Raw genomic sequence first — 22195 nt, 5'->3', positions numbered from 1 at the left:
CATGCCACTTGCCTCCAGTGTAACAAAGGGAAATGCCAATGTATCACTGCAGTATTACCTCTAATATGGTACAAATATATCTTTGTAGCTTATCTCCCGAAAAGTGTTGACAATATGTTAGCAAAGAAATATCACATGCAGCTGAAAAAGTGTGAATATCACCCATCTCTGAGGTTCAGCCAAAATCTCAACAGTGCAGCAATGAGCTGCTGCAATGAAAAGATTAAGATATAAGCCAACATAATCTTCTCTCTTCATTTTGAGACTCAAGACCTTTATAGGAAAAATACTCTGAGCCATTAATTTTACAGGACTGTTATAAAATACACAGGTTTTAAGGAACTACTATTGCTTTGTATGATTATTGCATAAAAATTTTTGAAGAAAGTAAAAGATTAGTTTGCTAAACAAAGAAATATGTAAACTGTTGGTCTATGGTAGCCAAACATCAGAAGGATAAACTTATGTATTTTATTAAAAATTACTTGGAAAAAGCGTTGCTAAATAATAGTTTTGAAACTATTATTTAGGATACAGTGGCAAGAATTCAGCACTTCCTCACTTAGTTAAAATAAGTATATTTATTGGATAAGGTTTTGCCTCTTTACAAATGAAGAGGCCCAAGAAGAGGACACTTTATTTTCTCTTTGAATTTAGCTTCCTGTTCCCTCATCATTCATATTTATTTCTATAAATGTCTTCTACTTTGTCTGAATCCCTCTCAAAAGTGTGATGTCCAGCCCTTGAGGCAAGAACCTATTGCCCATGAGTGAAGAAAGTTCTAGAATTCTCACCCCAATTAATATGGAAAACCCAACCTTAGCCTCAGTCCTGCAGTTACATTTAGTTGCCAACCCCGGAATGTCAGTCATAATGTAAGTAATCAGAAATTCCAGTTTTTCAACCAGCTCTCTATGACCCCCTCAATGGCCTTCTTTAAATGCAGCTTTATATAACAAATCTCTGGAAGAGTCCAAATCCATTATTAATGAGTTGAATCAGCAAGAGATTCACACATGCCCCAAATCAGTAGAAGGACAGAAAAACAACAACAACAACGACATAGTCATGGAAGTTTGTTTGCTTATTTGTTTCAAATGTCACATTTAATGTTTTCACCACTGTACTTCAAAATCTACATTGTACAAAGTGACCCGCAAGTGTGCCACATTTAACAGACCAACCTCTGAGATTTTACCTTTCATACCAGTGTCTTCATGGGCTCTTTTTAAGTTAAAAACACGATTCTCATTCAAGTTCATTGAAATGTTGCAGTTGGTTTTGTTTGCTTTAAATTCTCAGGAGCCACACAAAAAAACAAAGATATTTCAGCATCTTTGTTTGAGAAATTCAAAATTTGTCTTCTTTCCCCCAGCAAAATGACTACTTCATTGAAGTTAAAACTTCCAAAAACGTAAACTAATAGAATCCAGTTCCAATTCAGATCACCCTTCCTGAAAATACTCTGCTAAATACAGATAACTTACAATAACTTTAACAGTTAATTGTCCATGACAAACACCAAGGTTTCTCTTAATTTTTTTAATATCCCAGACCAACATTCAAAAATTCAAGACCATTTGTTATTTCTTTGTACAGTTGAAAAACAGTCTTCAATTTTTCTTGCCTTTTTTTAAATATAAAAGTTGGAAGGGACATTCAAGTTTCAAGTCTCCACACTGGACTAAAAAAAAAAAAAAAAAAATCAGGTGGAGGTAAACAAGCCATGTTGTATACTTCCAGGAGGTAGAGGCCTTCAATTTGTGTTCATATATATATATACATATGCACAGAATAATTCAGTGTTTGAACAGAACACACACAAAAAGGAATTAGCCAAAAAGTAATAAAAGTTATTTACTACTGTGACATTTCAAGACTTCCACAGCTTTGCCTAATGACACAAATACAATTAACATAATTCCCTATGTGCTTTCCCCCACTATTTTTTTTTTCATTTCTTTTTCATCCAACTGTCCAGTGCAGGATTTAAAAAAAAAAGAAATCACCAAGTTTCACAGATCTAAAAATGTGTAAACTACTTTCTCATGCGCACTCTCTCTCTCACACACACACTCTTTCTCTCCATGGCAATGGATATCAAGATTTTTTTTTTTAAATAGCCCCCAAATGGAATGTGTGCTGGGGCAGAGGGAAGGGAAGAGAAAGGGATGGTTCATGTAAGAAAAAGAGCAGAAAAAGCTTCTAATAAAAATAGATTAAATATATATATATATATATATATTTATTTATAACTCGGGAGGGGTTCAAAGGAAAAGACACTTTTCTCTCCTAGTCAAAACTCATTCTCTCTACTCACAAAATCAGACTGGAAAACAGCACACAGGCGTGGTCACCCCTTTGCTAGGGAGAAGCTATGGAGATGGATGTGACCACCAGGTGACCTTGCCCACTCACGCTTGGGCACTGCCCTCTGATGAGGCTTTATGATTGGTCATGATTAAGCTTTGTATTCCCTGTTTTGTTTTTCAAGCAAAAGTCCCAATTCTTCAGGAATGGTTCAATATCAAAATAGCTTGTCCTTTTATACAATTTCACTTTTAAAACTGAAGAAAAACAAATTGGTTCAATCTTTTTTCTTTTTGTTCTGAGCCAAGCAAGATTCACAGCTGCACTACAATTCATAAATTTTTTTTTAAAAAAAAAGGTGCAACCCTGGATAAAATATATACTTTTTTTTTTTCTAAAAGCACAACCCCACCTTTGACAGGATTTAAAAGCCTAGTTAACATTTTACTAACTCTTATTTGTATAACATACAAGGATAGTGGTTGTTAATTTAAAACTTCATTAGTAAAATTACAGTACAAGCATGATTAAATCTCCAGAATTGCAAATCCCAGAATCCAGTGGAAAGCTACATTATGTCTTCAGTAGTATACTGTATCTTCCACTTTCATTCCCAGACCAGTGGAGATGGTGGCATCTCAGACGGCTGAGCAACAGTGGAACTGGAAAGCAATAAACAGAGAAGATCAACTTTCCCCCTCAAGAGGTTGGAGGGGCACAGAGAATGCTAAGAACTCACACACACAAATTTAATCATAAATCCAATTTAAAAAATCACCATGAAACCCGAAGCCCTTTCAACCCAGGAGGATGAGAATTTCTAGCTTGAGAAAGAAAGATACTTTTCTGCTTTGCCCATAGGGGAGTGAAAGCAGAAGCTTAGGGAGAATAAGGCATCCTGGGGCAAAGTAAGGCTCTTCCCACTTCTCTTCCTAAGATTACTGCAACATGCAGCAATGTTTTAGATTACTGCAATGCGTTCTACATGAGGCTACCCTTGAAGAGCATTTGGAAACTTCAACTGGTGCAGAATGCAGCTGTGTGGGCAGTAAATGATGGATGGCACTAGTAACACCACTTAGATATGAGCTGCATTGGTTACTAGTATGCTTCTGGTTTTCACCTTTAAAGCCTAACTGGGTTACCTGAGGGACTGTCTTTTTCCAAGTGTCTCTACCTGTCCAGTTGGATTCAACAGACTGGGCACGCTGTTGATCCCGTTAGCCAAAGAGGGCTGATTGGCAAAAAAACCCCTTCTCTGCTGTAGCCCCTGCTTTGTAGAATCCTCTCCCCTCTGAGATTAGAATGGCCCCAACCCTGTTGGCTTTTTTGTAAAGCTTTAAAAACTTGGCCATGTATCTAAGCCTGGGGTTTGGAACGTGTTAAGGCCCCCGTTTGTTGGTTGGTTAACTATCTTGGCTGCTCTATGTATTTATTTTTTGATGTTTTATACTTTTATTGTTTTTAATTGTTTTAATGGTTTTATACTTTTAGAATTGTAAGTCACCCAGAGTCACTTAGTTGAGATGCAACTATAGAAATTGAATAAATAAATAGTAAATAAATTAAAAAAAACACTAGATTCATGGCTTCGTCATCTCCTGCCAAGATCATGACTAGTTTCTCCCAGGTCCTTTTATCACAGTTCAGTCCTCTTGTCTCTAATCAAAACCCAGTTTGTCCTCAATTTTTGTGGTTTAGGGCACATAGCATCCATTTTATGTTCTTTTCTTCAGTATCTTCATTCTTTTCATATATTCTATCTTAGGAAAAGTCCCTCATGTCTCTGCCTACATTCTTTTGCTTCCCCCTTAGGAGAGAACTCTAATTTAAAGATTCTAAATGGAACCACTATGGTTCTCGGTTATTTAAATAATTCTTCTCCCATTGGTTTTGTGAAGCTTTGCACTTAGACCTCAACAACAATTAATACTAAATATTTTAATTAGGACTACGCCCAGTGTCCTCAGCTATTGTGAAAGGACCAACTGCTGACAGGATAGAGTATTTTGGAGTACACTTCTCTTATGTGTAATTTATTATAAGCCATCTTGAGGTTTACCCACTTAAAAAGGGGATATAGTTGTTTAAACAGAGATAGACAAGTCAAAAATCATATTCCTGAGTATTGCTGGGTAGGACTGAAGTAACTGGAACTCTCCCTTTCTGCTTTCTCTCTTGCACAAGGATTGTGAAATAAGGCTGAAGATTGCATGAAATTATCCATGGAATGTAGATTGCTTGCTCCATCTACATCAGGGGTAGGCAACCTTGGCTCTTTTATGACTCATGGACTTCAACTCCCAGAATTCTTGAGCCAGCTATGCTGAGGAGAAAGGGAGAGGTTTCCATGCTAAGCCATGCTGGCTCAGGAATTCTGGGAGTTGAAGTCCACGAGTCATAAAAAAGCCAAGGTTGTCTACCCCTGATCTAAATTAAACAAACTGTATTGTTACTTTACTTTCCTATATTGATTTTTGCCTGAGTTTAAATTTCGACTCTAAACTTTAAGGGGACGAGTGTTTTTCCCTTGCTCACATCAAATTACCATATATATTGCACCATTCAACACCAATGATGCAGAAGCTTGAATGCTCTTCCTCCACAACTAGACAGGAAGATAATGGCTTGAATACTAGGCTGTGATCTGCTAAGGGATAGCTGGTTCCATGGGATGAAATAGCCACAATGGAAAATTCTTACTTCTTTATTCATCCAAAGGAGATTACAGACAGACAAAAAATTCCAAGACAGCAATCTACTGTTTAATTCTTTTCATGCCGCATTTTGGCTGCTTTTGGTTAACATAAAAACTAGCAGTAGAAGAGAACATATGCAACTCAGGATTGTGAGTCTTTATAGTGCTCTCTGTGCTTGATTGGTAATGAAACATCTGCAAGAAAACAAACTAGGTAACATCATCAGAACTTGTGGTCTAGCATTGCTGATGTTATCTAGTTTGGTAATGAAATATCTGCAAGAGAACAACCAAGCTCAGAGAGCACCAAGGATCCCACAAAAATCTATCATTCAAAATGTTAAAGCATTCTTAACAAATCAGGCATGCAGGTAATGTTACTGGAGGGGTCCTTAATTCAAACATTAAAAAAATGTTTCACCATTAAGGAAATAAATGAATATCAGAAGTGATTACATACAGTTACCTAATAAAGCTCTTAAAAGCAGCAGATTGTGGATTGATGCATAAAGGTACTCTATTTCCTTTCTGCTGTTCCAAAATGAACTGATGGATTATTTCTGGAAAAAAAGGAGGAGGAAAAAAAAATCCAAATTCATGCTTTCCAATGAAAATTATACAAAACAGGATATTGTTTACTAGTGATTTGTGGTGAGGACACATTTTTATAAATTTATATTTAGCTTTTTGTAAATCACTAGGGATTCCATGTGGAATGCTGTAAACAAATTAATACCAACATATATACTGTGCATTTAGGAAATACATCTGCTATAAATTTGCAATAAAATTGTTCACATTCTAACACATACTAATTTCTGCAGTGAATCAGTTTATTGTAATAAAATGCAAAAAGTTTAATTCACTTCAGACTGAATTTTCCATAAGGATCGCACAAACTGGCTTTCTACTTTCTTTCCTCCCATACCATGTGCATCCTATGCTTAAAGAAAAATAAAAGTTTTGTTTTGCATATTTATTTATTACAGTGGTTCTCAACCTTTCTAATGCCGCGACCCCATAATACAGTTCCCCATGTTGTGGTGACCCCCAACCACTTATATATCACTGGGTGCCAGGGGCGTGGCCAAAGAAAAGGGGAAAAAATGGCGGACAGCCTTGTTTGGCGACCCCCGTGAAATGGTCGTTCGACCCCAAATGGGGTCCCGACCCACAGGTTGAGAACCACTGATTTATTAGATTCATAACCTGCTTTATTTTGCAGAATTCATTGTGACATACCCAGCGCTGTGTCCCATTTTCTCCACAGCAACAACCTGGTATGGTTGCTTGGGCTGAGAGAAAGGGACTAATCTAAAATCTAAACTATCAGCAATCTTCTGTGATTGAAGAATTATGAAAAAAAAATTCATTTCATAAATCTCAAATTTCCCATCTAAAATATTTTTTCCATGCAAATACTGAAGAATGGATGTACTGCCCTTTTCCTGACTTGATGAGATACAAGTGTATTAAGCAAACAAATATGTATAAATATGTATATAGTAAATGCATAAATGACAGAAATGTATATTTATCCCAAGTGTACATTATTGCTAAATAATGCAAAGGATGGTATTTCCTAGTTTAAAATACTGACCTTTAACCTGCCGGACAGAACTAAGGTTCTTTTCAAAAGTATCATCAAATTTAGGATTTGTGATGGGTTCAAAATCACTGGTGTAAACTCTTCCAGTAGACGTTGAAAAACAACATTTGCACATACAGGTGTGATATCGTAAACGCCCTTCGTCAAGATATGGATGAGCTAAGGCATCCTTAGCGGATATTCTTTTGGACTGAATACAGAAAAATACAAATGATTGTTGCATATAGATTTTAGTTTATCATATACATACATACATACATACATATATGTGCATGTAGAGAGATTACAAACTCCGTGATAAATTTTTTCTAACTTTCATGTTTGACAAGTGAAACCATTAGGAGGCAGTGTTCACTTGAAAAACTCAGCATTGTTTTAACTGAAGTATTTTTTTATACTGCATGAGTGTATTTATTTATTTACATACCAGCAAATAGCACTAACCCTATTTACAGAGTATGTGGTGTCTTAAGTAGGCACTGATATGTTTTATTTGCTGCCCCTCTCACCAGTACATGACTCTGAGTATTGCTGCCAAAGTCAATGAGGGAGCTGGCAAGGCATCCACCAGCCTCTCTCCTTAACAAGGCTGGAGAAAGACAGTCGGGCTTAGCTATCTGTCAAAACTTGCTCGGCTTTGCTGCACATGCTACACTCCCTCTGGCCTGCTTCACCACAAATCACCTCTTGCTGCCTGTTGTGATCAACTGCTGTTCAGGCCGACCCAGATCAGCTGAGGTACCTGGCAGATACAGAGGGAGAAGCAGGTGTGATAGAAACGGATTCTCCTGTTGCTATACCAAAAGGGAACTGAACAGTGAGAGAAGAAATAAAGCAGCCTCTTTTTCTACCTGCAGGTGCTGGGCAATTGATATGGAAATGCGATTTGGTGACGCTGCTAGAATTTTTACAGTGATTTTTCTAAGAGAGGGAGAGATAAAGCTTCAAAGGAAGACATGCATTTTAGGAAGCGTGTGAACTGGGTTTCTCAGTCCTAGTTCCTCCCCCTCTCTCCCAATTTAAATCTGATAAACCCATCAAAGAATAGCAGCTGTATTTCAGAGCAGAACAAAATGTATTATTTTGCCATAGACTAACGTATTTCAATAAGAAGCTATCCCTGCCTGCCCCGAATCTGTTTTAGATAGAACCAACTATTAAAAAGCCAATACTTTTTTTGTTGCCATTTCAGAAATGAAGTTGACAACAGTATTCCTTCGGTCCCTGGCCCCTAGAGCACAAATCGCCAGCAAAACTACAGCACGCACGCACACACACACACACACACACACACACACACACACAGCCCAGCTAGTCATTAAAGCAGACTGCCTTTTCACAGGTTTCCATGAAAGCCTGAAAAAAAATTGGATCCGTTTCAAGAGTAACTGCATGAGTTGACATTAATGATTAGCAGAGAACTGCTGAATTCGTGAGAAGGCCAAAGTGCTCTACTGAAATTATTTTTGAAGCGCACATAGGCCTATCGTCACTTAGAAAACCTTCTTATATTTAAATACTGCTAACCTAGAGGGTGTGATGGCTCAGTGTTTAAAAGGGTGAACTAATGAACTGGAAAGCTGATAGCCTGGATTCAAGACCCGAATGCTGTGCAACGGGGTGAGCTCCCGTTACTTGCCCAGCTCTTGCCCACCTGGCAGTTTGAAAGCATGCGAATGTGAGTAGATAAATAGGTACTACTTCGGTGGGAATGTAGCAGCACTCTGTGCATGCTGGTCACATGACCACAGGAATTGCCTCGGATGACGCCGGCTCCCCTGGCTAAGGAACAGAGATAAGCGCCACCCTCTAGAGTCAGTCACAACTGGACAGGGGGAAAACTTTCCCTTTAACTTAGTAGCAGTTGGATGGGAGTGGGTTTGATGGTGCTAAGAGCTAAAGCAAAGCAGAGGCTCAGCTGTATCCCCTGAACTGGTAGGAGGGTAGCTGAGATATATGAGTGGGTGGAGGGATCCCTAGCCAGGAGACCGGATTTGGTGGAAGGAAAGGAATGCACTGGAGGTCTTAGGGCAGGTCAGTACATTCAGGTGGTAACAGGCATAGGATGTTTTGATGGGTGGGTGGGGTTTTTAGGGGAAGATGCCTCCCAGTGCCTGGTACCAGGGTTGTGTTCTGTCCCTCTGGGCAGCAGAGTTGAGGATTACCTGTATATTGTTATGCCATTCTCTTTTAAAAAGATGAGAATTGGTATAACAGGAATGAACTTTGCTGCCTTTTGCATACAATACAAAATATACGCTCTACCTCTTAGCTATGTTACTTCCTGCTCATTCTTGCAATCACGTATTCATGCTGTATTTGAGAAATCCCATCACAATTATCACTTGGGACACTATGTGGAATGCAGGGAGAACTGGCTGTAAGAGAACATTATAATTGCCTGGCAGATCATCTGCCATCAGGAACATGGTAAGTTTTTGAAATGTAAGCAGCCACAGCTTAAGAGACTCATGGAAAAATCAAGTTGTAGGATCTGGCCTTTGTGGTCTCCAGAAAATGCTGCTGGCAAAAGACTAAAGCTCTGAAAAGGGATGTTTGTGCAAGACTTCTACCAATATGTAACACTTTGTGCAAAGCCTAAGGCTGATGTGAATGTAGAAATGTAGTACAGTGTGCTGCACAAATAAAGGCATGGAATTATTCATTATGCTGAATATTGGGGAAATAGATAAGAAAGTAGAATTTGGCTTTATAATAAGACCTTTCTGCCCCAAAGATATAGTTCAGTTCTTCACTAGCTTTAAAACAGCCTTTATTCTGGAAAATAAACTGCGTGCCTAAGAGAGGCAGAAAAGACGAAGAAGATTCCCAATTTCTTTAAAGCGTTCACATCATCTCTTCCTTCCAGGGCTGTCCACAGGGAAACAGACATTACATTTTCCTTTCTAGATCTGCAGATGAAGTAGAGTTTTCAGAGAAGAAAAACAACCCCTCTGTTCTGTGAACTGCTCGTCCAGGAGTATGGGAAAAGTAAAAGGATTCTCTCATGAGGGAAGTTTGCTAGTATAATGAATGTTGATGCTTTTCAGCATGACTGTTCAGAGCAGAAGTCTAAGACATCTGAGGACAGCTTGCTGGGGAAAGCTTCACCGAAGCAGAAAAAGAGAAGTCCAGTGCAAAGGTTTCAGCACCAATAAAAAAGGCATGGCATTCCCGCAAGAATAGCAGGATGGAAAGTGAACTTGCTGCAACTTGGCAAGCGGCCACACAGGCAAACAAATGTGACAACACTGTTACCCTGTCAAAGTGACATGGGATTCATGAGATGGGACTCATCAAACCTCTTCAGAAAATAGAATCCTTCTTCCCTTTGTGGCCAGCTGGTTGGAAACGAGAACCATCTGTCTTAAAGAGATGCAGTTTTTGCTCAATCTTTGTGAATATCTTAAAGAGTGCATTCACTGGATAAAATTAGGGAGCTCATGAACAAGACAGTAAGAGGAAACTGAAAACACAATGTGTCCAAGCTCCAATAATGTAAAAGAGCTGAGTCAATTAAAAATCTTCCTTTTGCTACTAAAATAGTAGTTCATGTATGACACACACTAAAAGAGGACTTCCTGCCTTTACTGTAATCTCTTTTATTGCCAGAATAATAGGAGGCAAAGTATTATGAGCCACACTATATATTCTTACCTATAACCACTTCCTTGTCTCACAGGTAAGAATCTGGACCTATATATCATCTTTTATTGTCTTTGAACTTTGCTAGTGTACAATTGTAATTTTATCTTTCCAATTTTCATTCAGTAGAGCTAGATCTTAAATACTGCTGCAGGGAGACTTCTAATGAAGACAGGATGAGCTAGATTCCCTGAAGGACTGGGGACAGTATTTATGGCCGAGATTGGAGGCTGGATGGATTGTGGCTGGCAAAATCGCTCCAGAGAAAGGAGAGATCGTGAGATTGCCACAAGTACTTTGCATAGCTGCTCTTTGGGAGTAGGCTGCAGAAACCAAAGTTTTTTTCAGTCGGCTTATGAGTCGTGCAGCTGGATTCAAGGGATTCCATCTTAGCCCCCATTTGTAACGTAGCCTATATGGACACAAAGTTTGACCAAGCCTCATTTCTTAATCAGTTTTGGAATAGCTTTGTTTAAAAAAAAAACTGCTTTTCAACTACTAAGAACCTGCAGAATGTCATGCTTTTATCTCATTCACTGGGTGAGTCTCCTTCTTAGTGAAAGAAATTTCAAGTATAAGTTTAATAACTCAAATTTTTTTTAACTTTTTGGAATAGACAGCAGAAAAGTGTTTAGAGTGTTGATTTTGGAAAGTTAAAAATGGGCTAAGAGTCCAGATGGATTTGAAATAAGACTCTGAAAAGAATTATAAGAATTAGAATTAATATATAATTATAATAATCTTTCCTGTGGAAAATTGCTGTTGTTTAGATTCTTTAGGAAAAAATGATTGGATAGTACACTAAAGCGAACTAGAAGAAATGAAAGATCACAACTAAAGGAGAAGAATACTTAATGAGTCAACATAGAATGGAGCAAAATATTTTAACATTGGAATTTTTGAAGAATATTTATGAAGAATGGACTCAGAAGTTAATTTTAAGAATGTCTATCATCATAGATGATGTATAAGTGATGTTATAGAAAAGAGATAATACAGAACTGAAATTGATTTGAATGTGGATTTAAAAATGACAAGCTACAAGAACATGAAAAAAGATAATACATTGCATACACAGATTAAACTGGTTGATATTTTAATAATTAAAAGGAACATAAAATTAACAAACAAGAAGAGTGATTTGGATAACTTTTCTATACTGACTCTGCAAAAGAAACTTTTTAAAGTTTTGAAGTATTTTCTGACAAGAAAAAAATAAATCAAGTTCTAGGACAAATTGTATCAAAATACAGTTGTAGTAAAGACTTCTCTGCCAGCATGTATCATTTTGCACATACCCTGAACTGCATTTTGAAGCCTATCAATCATATGTGGAGACAATTCCTTTTTTTAAAATTTGTTCCCCTATTGGTTTGATAGTATCAGCAAATACCAAATAAGGTCAATTCCTTATTCACCCCTAACTTCTGATACTTAAAGTTAAAAAACACTGGTCCTAATGTGAATTCTTAGGAACACCATTGCATATATCATTGATTCCTCTTCTTTATTTCATATACAGTATGTAGCTCAGGGTTGAATCTAGAGTCTTTGATACTCTCTGAGCTTGGTTGTTTGCTTGCAGCCATGATGATCCTACCTAGTTGAGCAATGACACATACGCAAGCAATAACCAAGCTCAGACAGTATTAGTATTTGTCCTATGCCCTCAGCATTGACGACAGACAGAATCAAGAATTCATTAAGCTATTCTGCTTTTTTTCTATTTTCTATCTTCCTCTGACACATCTTTGGATATTTTTGCTGTTATTTGCCATGTTCTTTGCCACGTGCTTCTCAAGTCTTTTCTGCATACTTTAAGGACCATGATATATATTTTGCTATATTTATCACCAGGCCTCTCCTTTTTCTATTTTAAATATATAACACAAAGCATCAACTCACTGGATCGAAGACCAACATCCTACAAAGGAGATGAACGGCTTCATGTGTAGCTTGGCTGGATAATGTATACAGGACAGGAAGGGATGGCTGTGAAAAGAAAGAGAAAAAGCACTGAGCCTCATACGAATAATTGAGATGCCAAAATGCAACAACTGTCTTTCCTGAATCATAGTTAAAATTACAAAAAAGATATATTATGGTTTGGAGAAGATGGATTAATTATATTCAGAAGAAGTATGAAACTGAAAAGTATTACCTTGCTTTTGAATAGATTTTAGATAATTATTAACAGTATTAATTGTATTATTATTTTTGTCTTATTTGTTAATATTTGTTTTGAGAAGGAGTTAAAGTGTATTATGGTTTTGATTGATAATTTAGTTGGTTTATGTTAGCTAGATTATGTTTGTTTATTTGTTACCCTGTAATCAGCTTTGGGAAGTGGGGGAGGGGGGGAGGGGATGGGTGGGTTTATATTGTAATTTGTAAAACTTTTAATAAAAAAAAATTGCTGAATACATTCTGTTCAGAGTTTTGCTTTGTTTTTTAAATAATTTTTAAAAAACCGTTTTGGAAATGAATGAAGAGGACAAGTTAGTCTAGCAAGCTCTTTCAGCAAAACAGGTTAGGTTAAGTCCAGCACGCATTTCCAGGCAAGCAGATTAAAAATAAAACTTAATTTTTCTAATTTTTATAAATTTAATCCATTTTATATTTATAAGTGTTACATGTTGTTTTGTCTTGATGTAAGCCAGTCAGAGTCACCTGAACCATGAAATGGGCAGCAAATAAATTTCATAAATAAAAATTAAAAAATAAATTCCTAGAATTTTTAACATAGAGGAACTTGAACCAAAGATAGTCAATAGTGGACAGGAGCCCTCTCTCCTCTTCTAGCTGTTTGACCCCATGACACTCACTGATTTCAGTATTTGTTCCTAAATAGTAAATGAATAGAGAGATTAAGGCCTTAAAGGGCTTGATGAACTTTACATTAGAATGAAGAGAGAAAAACATGACCTCCAAAATTCAAAAGGTACTTTGTTGTTGTTGTTAGTTGTGAAGTCATGTCCGACCCATTGCAACCCCATGGACAACGTTCCTCCAGGTCTTCCTGTCCTCTACCATCTTCTGGAGTCCATTTAAGCTCACGCCTACTGCTTCAGTGACTCCATCCAGCCACCTCCTTCTCTGTCGTCCCCTTCTTCTATTGCTCAATCTTTCCCAGAATTAGGCCCTTCTTCAGTGAGTCCTTTCTTCTCATTAGGTGGCCAAAGTATTTGAGTTTCAACTTCAGGATCTGGCCTTCTAAGGAGCAATCGCAGTTGATCTCTTCTAGGACTGACCGGTTTGAACGCCTTGCAGTCCAAAGGACTCGCAGGAGTCTTCTCCAGCACCATAGTTCAAAGGCCTCAATTCTTTGGTGCTCAGCCTTTCTTATGGTCCGACTTTCACAGCCATACATTGCAACTGGGAAAACCATGGCCTTGACTATATGCACTTTTGTTGGCAGGGTGATGTCTCTGCTTTTTAGTATGCTGTCTAGATTTGCCATAGCTTTCCTCCCCAAGAGCAAGCGTCTTTTAATTTCTTAGCTGCAGTCCCCATCTGTGGTGATCTTGGAGCCCAGGAAAATAAAATCTGTCACTACCTCTATTTCTTCCCCATCTATTTGCCAGGAATTGAGAGGGACGGATGCCATAATCTTGTCAAAAGGAATGTTCATAACTAAAAATAGACCTGACCTCTTTATGCAAATGTAAAATTTGTCTTGGTTCTTTTTGTTAGAAAAAAAGTAAGCAAATTAAAATATATTGAGCTTAGAAGCTGGTTGTTCTCCATCACTTCCTACACTATTATTTTCTTAGTGTGGTGCTTCTAAAAAAACCCCTGCTTTCCAATGCAAATTCTAAAAAGGAAAGCATTATAGATGTAATATGTACACAAATTGGGAAAAACCATTAGGAGCAAGAAAGAAATGATTACATAATTTTTCTCCTATTATTGGCAGATGATTAATTGTTATTGGTATGTGGGAGGAATATGTTATACCTAACCCAGAACCAGCACATATTCAGTTTGAAATAAAGCAATCAAACTTTTGCCTTATCTATTTATGTAACAATATTAACAGAAAAGGTTAGATGCTCATTAGCATTACAGAACAGAGTAAAGATTTATAATAGAGTTTCACGGGATGTTTTGCATGTATATAAGGACACCATGGCTAATTTTTTAGTCAGAATGAATATTATGGAATGATGATAGTAGGACCCACTGTGTTTCACAAACACTACAGTTGTTCTATACCAGTTCTATGTCATATGAAGCTGTGTTAGGCCAAGACTGTTGATTGTGACAAAGAATACAATAAAGCTTTATTAGTACTACTTTTTAAATTGAAAAATCCATCAGCTGATCTTGGGACACTCTGCATGCAGTGATTTAAGGCTTTATTTCCAGTAACTGCAAATCTGACCAGCTTATACCAGGTGATTATAACAAGACCTCAGAACAATTCTGAAATACCATGAAATTTTGAAAAAAAAAAAAACCTTTCTTTCCATCTCTCACTTCTTGCCCCTCCACTGTGTTTCCATATGCAAAGTACTCCATTCTGTTAAGAATAACTGAGAAAACCTTGAGCATAATTCCACATCTCTATTACCTGTGGCTCTGCTGCACGCACCCAACTCTAAATAGAATTCAAGCTGCAGCAGGAGTTCATAGGCCTTTTCCAACACGCCAAAATCACTTTATTCCTTATGTTTTTTAAAGTTAGGTATGCATATATACAGTTTCCATCATACTGTGAAATATAATGAAAACAGTATTTTTGTGCTGCAAATATTTTCAATTATTACATATCAGAACTTCCTGTTAAGAAGAAGTTCTATCAGAACAATAGTTACTCAAACAAAATAGGTGACATCCTAAAGTAAATATTACACATCTATTTTATTATCTCCAGCCATTATATTTGATTTCATACTTTTGGCTGAAATACCCAAAACAGAGATGATAAAAGAAATTGAGGTTATGGCTAAAATTAGGTCCCTGGTAGCAGCTTTCCAAACTAAGATAAGTGGGTCATTTAAGTCTAATTTAGCCTCTGTAATTGGTTCATAGGCTGTACTTAATGCCCAGGAATGCAAAAAAGATCTCTTTTCCTTAGCTTGGCTTTTTAGTATTACATATAGCAGTTCCACTCTCCTTAGGCCAAACAGCCACACTTATTCTCTGCATCAAAAATTTAACTTCCACAAAAAAAAGAGAGCACCACATATTAATTTTCAGTTCTACATAGCTGAGATAAATTGCTTTGTGGCTATCCCAGTATGAATCCTCAATCTGTTATTGCTCTTAGATTGAAAATTAAAAGTTGTCATCACATAACTAAAAGGCTCTGGCGTTACCAAATTCTCCAAATTAGAAAGTAATCACTCTACCTGTTTATGAGGACCCCTGAGTATGTGAGCCTTGGCGCCTTCACAAGCTGTCCTCATTGCTTCCAGTGACGGTGTCCCCAAAAGATCGGTGATCAAATCCAACTGTAGAAATGAAAAAATAAACCAGCACTCCAATTTTATTTTATACTGCAATATATCTCTCCAATATAAAAATATGACTACCCTGTCTGTTTCCTCACTACTTGTAGGTATTCTTTGAAACTGGGCAAGGGTACATATATGTGTGCATGCGTGTATAGGTTTTATATTCAGGCAGCCCAAAATTTCTGTTGCTAAGCAAGACAGCTGTTAAGTAAGTTTTGCCCCATTTTACAACCTTTATCACAGTTGTTAAGTGAACCACTGCAGTTGTTAAATGAATCTGGCTTCCCCATTGACTTTGCTTGTCAGAAAGTGGCAAAAGGTAATCACATGACACCTGGGATACTGCAACTGTCACAAATATGAGCCAGTTGTCAAGCATGTGAATTTTGATTACATGACCATGAGGATGCTGCAATGGTCGTTAAGTATGAAAAATGGTCATAAGTCACTTTTTTCAGTGCTGTTGTAATTTCAGTCACTAAACAAATAGTTGAAAGTCAAAGACTACCTGTAACAGCCTCTGACCTAAGTAATACCTCAAGAAGCTTTACAATCTCTTTATACAGAAGCAACAAATGCAATGAAACCATAAAGATAATAGTAAAAGCAGTAGACAAACAAATACTTTTAAATATTATTAAAAACCCAAAAGACCACAACAAACTTCATATTTTATGCTTGAAGACAATTTGGAAGCTATAGCTAGCCCAGAATGCAGCAGCAAGAGTAGTACACTGATGCACTAGTGACCAACTGACTTCCATGTGCAATTTAAGATGCTACGGGTCACCTTCAAAGCCCTCTGTGGCCCAGGTCAAAATATTTGTAGGCCCATCTCTGCCTATCCAGCAAAACCATGATTGGCATGCTTCAGACCCTAAGCAGAGTCATTTGATGGAACCTAGGAATTTGTCTTTGGTGTCACTGTGACTGCCTTATGGAATGGCATCTCCCTTCAAGATTCAGATGGCCCCAATTCTGCTGGTCCTCAAAAAGGCATTGAAGATCCATTTCTTCACAGGCTCTGAGTCAGGACAGCACATAAACCTTTACAAGTGAGTTGTTTCTGGTGTGTGATGTGTTTTTATGGATTTCTATTTCTATTTGCTGTTTATGTTTTCCTAAACATAAACTGTTAGCTGCTTAAAACTGCATTCTGAGTGGGCAGCTATATGAACCCTATATAAATAATAAATAAATAAAGGCATACAAATGTGTCTACTGAGAAAACTCTGTAGTTTGGCCATTAGCACAGAATAATACAAGTCGTCCTTGACTTACAAGCGTAACTGAACCCAAATGATAGTCAAAAATCAGGCTGCTCGTTAAGCAGGTCATTATGTGACGGATCTGATTTTATGACATTATTTTGTGGTAGTTGTTAAGTGAATGCTGCAGTCATTAAATGAATGCTGCAATCATGAAGCGAACCCATCATTTTTTGCCAAAACCCAGAGGTAAACACTGGTTTCCAGCAAAAAAAAAAAAAAAAAAAAAAACCATCATCAATTGCAGTCATGTGATCCTGGGCTACTGCCAATGGCTGTAAATGTAGGCTAGTTGCCAAGTGCCCCAAATGAGATGGGTGAGGGTGGACATCAGAACTTCAACTTTGGGGTCTGTTGTGACTTCAAATGGTCACTAAGTGAGGACTATCTGTATCTTTTCTCTAATAGCCACTTGCCTCTCTCTTAGAAGACAGGATTAATAGAGGAAAGCCGCTGGAGACTACTTAATTGGCAGGCAACCTCCTCTATTTAACCTCTATTTATTCTAGATGCCTGGAGAATCCTGACAATTGTAAATTCAAATCTCTGATCCTTTCAACAAACTGTATTTCTGAGAAATTAATGTGACGAGGCCACAATAGAACATATATAGATCCATTTAAGATCATTAGGATAAATAAAGCTTACACAGACAAACGATTCCTATCAAAATATAACAGAAAACTGGAGACAAAAGATCAGTAGTCAGGCACTGAGCTTTGAATCAATGGCTATAGGTTGTTAATTGGAATATGCTTTACAAAATCTCTTGGCCTTGGTTTTTGATAACACAGAGCAGAAATTACCTGCCTCACAAAGGGTTTTTTTTTGTGGTAAAGATGAAACATAGAACATGAAACAACATACATATGAGACATGGTCAAGAAGCATGCAACTAAACCTAGGAAGCTTCTTCAAAACATAAACATCAAATCCTGTAACTGAAACTTATTTATGCAGAGCCCTGGTGTGCTGCTGTCTGATTGTCAGAATCCCCGGACACAATAGTTGGAGATCCTGACAAATATGAAAAGGGTTGTGCTGAGGAAGTTTTTTTAGGGCAACCTAATCAACTGACATATCGTTACAAAATCTTCACATCCATGCCCAGCTATAGCAGTTTTCCAGTCTTAATCTGACAAAACAAAACAAAACAAAAGCAATCTCATTCTCAATTAGACTAAATTACAATTTGTTTTGTTAAAATGCAAAACGATTTGCAACTTCACCCTCAATTTAGAGATCACTGATTATTGTAAGGTGCGTCACCAATGTGTGAGTTGAGCAGCTATATAAACTTGTTTAATCAATAATAATAAATAAATTACTGGAATGGGGGGGGAGGAAAAGAATAGCTATCAAAGCTGTACAACTCTATTATCCCCCCAATTTAAATATTTTACAAAAAGATTCCAAAATAGCATCTCACTTTTCTAGCTAATTCAAATTTTTAAGAAGCATTTTCAACATGCTAAAGATAACCACCCACATTTGTCCTCGCAATTCCTGGACGAGATGGGCGGTCTTGAGTGGGCTTTTAACTCAACCTCCATTCCCCATCTGTCACCCGAGAATGATGACAGTCTACCTCAAAAGATTGCACTGGAATTGATCAGATAAGCAAATGCAACTTTGTTATTCCTGGATAAGAAGTGGGGCCCCAGAAAAAAAGGAAGAGAAACATCTCATGGTCATATGGCTAAAATAATAATTAAACAAACTCATTTAAATCATTAGGTCTCTAATGGTTAACCACAATTTCTTAGTATAAAAAGTAAAGATTATGTGTGCGCACGTGCATATACACACACACCAAACACCAAGCAGCCACCCTTAAAACCACCAAATATAGAAATACTTTTCCTTATTCTAGTGCCCCCCCCATATGCTGAATGATGACTGAGCATGTTGGCAGTTGCAATCCAACCCTTTAGGAGGGAGTAATTGCCAGATCTATTGCATTAAAAGCAAGGCACCTTTATACCTGCTGAATGGGGCTTTGAGCTTGAAACAATATTCTTCGCCCCAGCAGTTCGGCAAATATACAGCCTATGGACCAGATGTCAATAGCATTGCTGTAGTGACGGCTTCCCATCAGGATTTCTGGAGCCCGATAATACTGAGTAACAACTTCCTGAGTCATATGACGAGATTCATCTAATTCTTCCACCCTGGCTAGGCCAAAATCACAGATCTGAAAAAGTAAAGGTTTGCCAGTGTTATAAACAGTAAGGGTAGGGAGAAGAATTCCGATATAACATCCTGGTCATTTTTCTCTCTGTGTGTGTCTGTTTCGCTCTCTCTCTCTCTCTCTCTCTCTCTCTCTCTCTCTCTCTCTCTCTCTCTCTCTCTCTCTCTCTCTCTCTCTCTCTCTCTCTCTGTATGTGTGTGTGTGTGTGTGTGTGTATGTGTCTGTCTGTCTCTCTCTCTGTGTGTCTCTCTGTTTCTGTCTCTCTCTTTGAGTCAGTCTTGACTGCTGAATTAACACCAGGCAATATTCTACCTAGGATTTTCTCAGTGCTGATCTTTCAAGGATTACTTTCCGCAAGCAGATAAAGTCTACCTGTATCTGGGCTGTACCCACTTAGAAGAGCAGGTGGGGCTTATGTGAGATTATGTTCCTCTACACAAAAGAGCCGTGAATCTTGCCAGGGAGAAAATTAGTACTGTGCATCATGAAAATGAATTCTAATCTAGTTCTCGTTGTTCTTAAGGTTATTTTCTATGTAACGAGATTCAATCGTAAGTGCTCCTAAAGTACAATCCAGTTTGCTGTTTTTAACAGCGAGTCCTTAGCCTCATGTAGCAGCAAGCTATTGTATAGTTAATGTTCTCAGAAGTAGCAATACGAAGAGATTAAAATAATCATATCATGCTTTAAGCTGGAGTAAACACTCATTTTTTCCCCCTAGAGTAGCAAAGAGACCAAACTATGCCAACACCAAAAGCTACTCAGTGAACAGGAAAGAAAAGTCATTGGCTTCAGTCGGAGAGTATTTATTTACAATGAGGGAACATCTCTGGCATTTAAGCACAAGTTTGTTTTGTTTACATTTATTATGGGGAGGAGATGAGGAGAAATATAATTCTCCCTCTGCTACTACGTGAAATTGTTTATGCCAGCAGAACACAAACATAGCTGTGAAATATGGCAAGTGAGTGGTTAACAACACTTCTCAGTGTTGTAATCATACTGTCAATAATGCATTTGATGAAATCCTGTTTTTAAAATAGGGACAGCTCTTCACCAGTTCAAACTCATTAATATTTATGGTTGTTTCATGAGTTATGGTTTTAATGATTAGAATAGATTATAGAAAGAAGAGAGCTATGTTGTAACCATAGAATAAGAGGTCAATTTATATTTAAAACTGCTGTGAAGCTACTTGTTTGCATCTTTTTTCTTTCTGTTCTATTTTTCTTTTACTTCTTTTCCATCTATCCATTTTTTTCTTTTTCTCACTCTATATTAGTTTGTATACATTTTTAATCTTTTAAAAATATTTAATAAAATTATAGAAAAATGTTTATGATTATTTCAGAGAAATGCAATGTACACCGTTTTTGTACTAAATACATCTGGGTTATACAGATTGCAAACGCAAGTCTTCACACAAATGATTTTCTGCATGGACTCAGAAAGGCTATCTATTTTATACAGGCATTACCAAAATACCTTAAGAACACAGTTGCTGTTCACAAGAAGGTTCCCTGGTTTAATGTCTCGATGCAAAATACCAGCTGAATGTAAGTATTTCAGGCCTAGAAAAAAGCAAAGCAGAACAAAAGTTCAGAATCAGAACAAGCTGTGGCATCAAGTCTATGCTTGAAAACACTGACATATTGGAAGCCAAAATATTATTTGTTTATACCAGGGGTAGGCAACCTTGGCTCTTTTATGACTCGTGGACCAATTCCCAGAATTCCTGAGCCAGCATGGCTCAGCTTGGAAACCTCTCCCTTTCCCCTCAGCATGGCTGGCTCAGGAATTCTGGGAGTTGAAGTCCACGAGTCATAAAACAGCCAAGGTTGCCAACCCCTGGTTTATACCCTCTCTGATTCAGAAGGGTCCTGGAGAAATTTTATCTCTAGGGTTGCAAAGAATCGACACTGATTTGATGGCACATAATCAATCAGACCCAGAAGGCAGGCAACATTATTTAGTAAGTAAGGCTTGGCAACTTCAAGACATGCAGACTTCAATTCCCAGGATTCTCTAGACACCATGCTGCCTGGGGAATTCTGGGAGTAAAAGTCGCCATGATTGAGAAACACTGAGCTAAGGTATTGTAGTAGGAGTGGGGAGACAAAGGTTTCAGTCCTTTAGGCACAAAAGCCAGCAGGGTAACCTTCGCCCAGTCCTTCCCAGTCAGCCCAAATTAGCATCAGGCTTTGCAACAAGCTGAGCAATGAACAAAGAAAAAAAAAAAACGTTTTTGCTTTGTCTGGTGATAAGTTTCATTGTAAGAACTTGGCAAATGGAATCCATACAGAACAACAGTGGGAAGAGGCATAGTTATAGGTTCATTCAACGAACTTCAGCAGATGAAGGTAGACTTAATCATAGTCCAATACTTTAACCATTGCAATAGTTTAACTATCACACTATTCAAGAAGTATAGTGAATATGCTAAGATTACAAGGGAGACTCAGGTTTTTTTTTTTTTAAAAAAAATTGGATTAAAAAAAACCTTTCCAAACTAAAGAAGCATATATATTATTGCTAATCATGTAGAGAAGCAACCTAAAACTAAGGAGAACTTTCCTGACAGTGAGAACAATAAACCAGTGGAATGAATGGCTTGCCTTCAGAAGTTGTGGGTGCTCCATCACTGGAGGCTTTTAAAAAGTGACTGGACTGCCATTTGTCTAAAGTGGTATAGGGCTTTCTGCCTAAGCAGAGGGTTGGATTAGAAGACCTCCAAGGCCCCTTCCAATAATAATAATAATAATAACAATAATAATAATAATAACAACAACTGCTATTATTATTATTATTATTATTAATCATCGCACAGTCAGCCAGATGTTCAGACTGGATTTGGCACTTTTGTCTACCCATCGAGTCCTTCCCAAGGACCTGGGATAGGCAGATGTGGATTGCAATGGGTAAACACCTTTTCTTCCAGTAGTTCTGCAGCTGCTGGCCCTGGTTGCTCAGCCAATAGTCCTGAGTCCTCTAACCCATTTTTCACCAGATATCCAG

General features: G+C 37.6%; 1 protein-coding gene across 3 annotated transcripts in view; it reads right to left on the bottom strand.

Moving 5' to 3' along the window:
• Positions 1-1066: 1066 nt before the first annotated feature.
• NLK (nemo like kinase) overlaps positions 1067-22195 on the bottom strand; it is a 131247-nt gene continuing 110118 nt past the window's right edge. For 2 of the 3 annotated variants that reach the window (XM_039341479.1, XM_039341470.1), the window contains 7 exons: positions 20666-20751; positions 18974-19183; positions 15617-15718; positions 12168-12254; positions 6609-6807; positions 5475-5568; positions 1067-2972 (listed from right to left, as the gene is read on the bottom strand). In XM_039341479.1, the coding sequence (XP_039197413.1) occupies positions 2918-2972; positions 5475-5568; positions 6609-6807; positions 12168-12254; positions 15617-15718; positions 18974-19183; positions 20666-20751 (833 nt within the window). In that variant the 3' untranslated portion in view covers positions 1067-2917. Of the gene's footprint in view, positions 2973-5468; positions 5569-6608; positions 6808-12167; positions 12255-15616; positions 15719-18973; positions 19184-20665; positions 20752-22195 lie in introns of all 3 variants that reach the window. The other variant, XM_039341489.1, reaches the window with a different exon arrangement.

This window comes from Crotalus tigris, unplaced genomic scaffold (genome assembly GCF_016545835.1).
Source record: "Crotalus tigris isolate CLP2741 ecotype Arizona unplaced genomic scaffold, ASM1654583v1 scf7180000017550.10884619, whole genome shotgun sequence".
Classification (NCBI taxonomy): Eukaryota; Metazoa; Chordata; class Lepidosauria; order Squamata; family Viperidae; genus Crotalus; species Crotalus tigris.
This window is presented reverse-complemented; position numbering and strand designations above follow the sequence as displayed.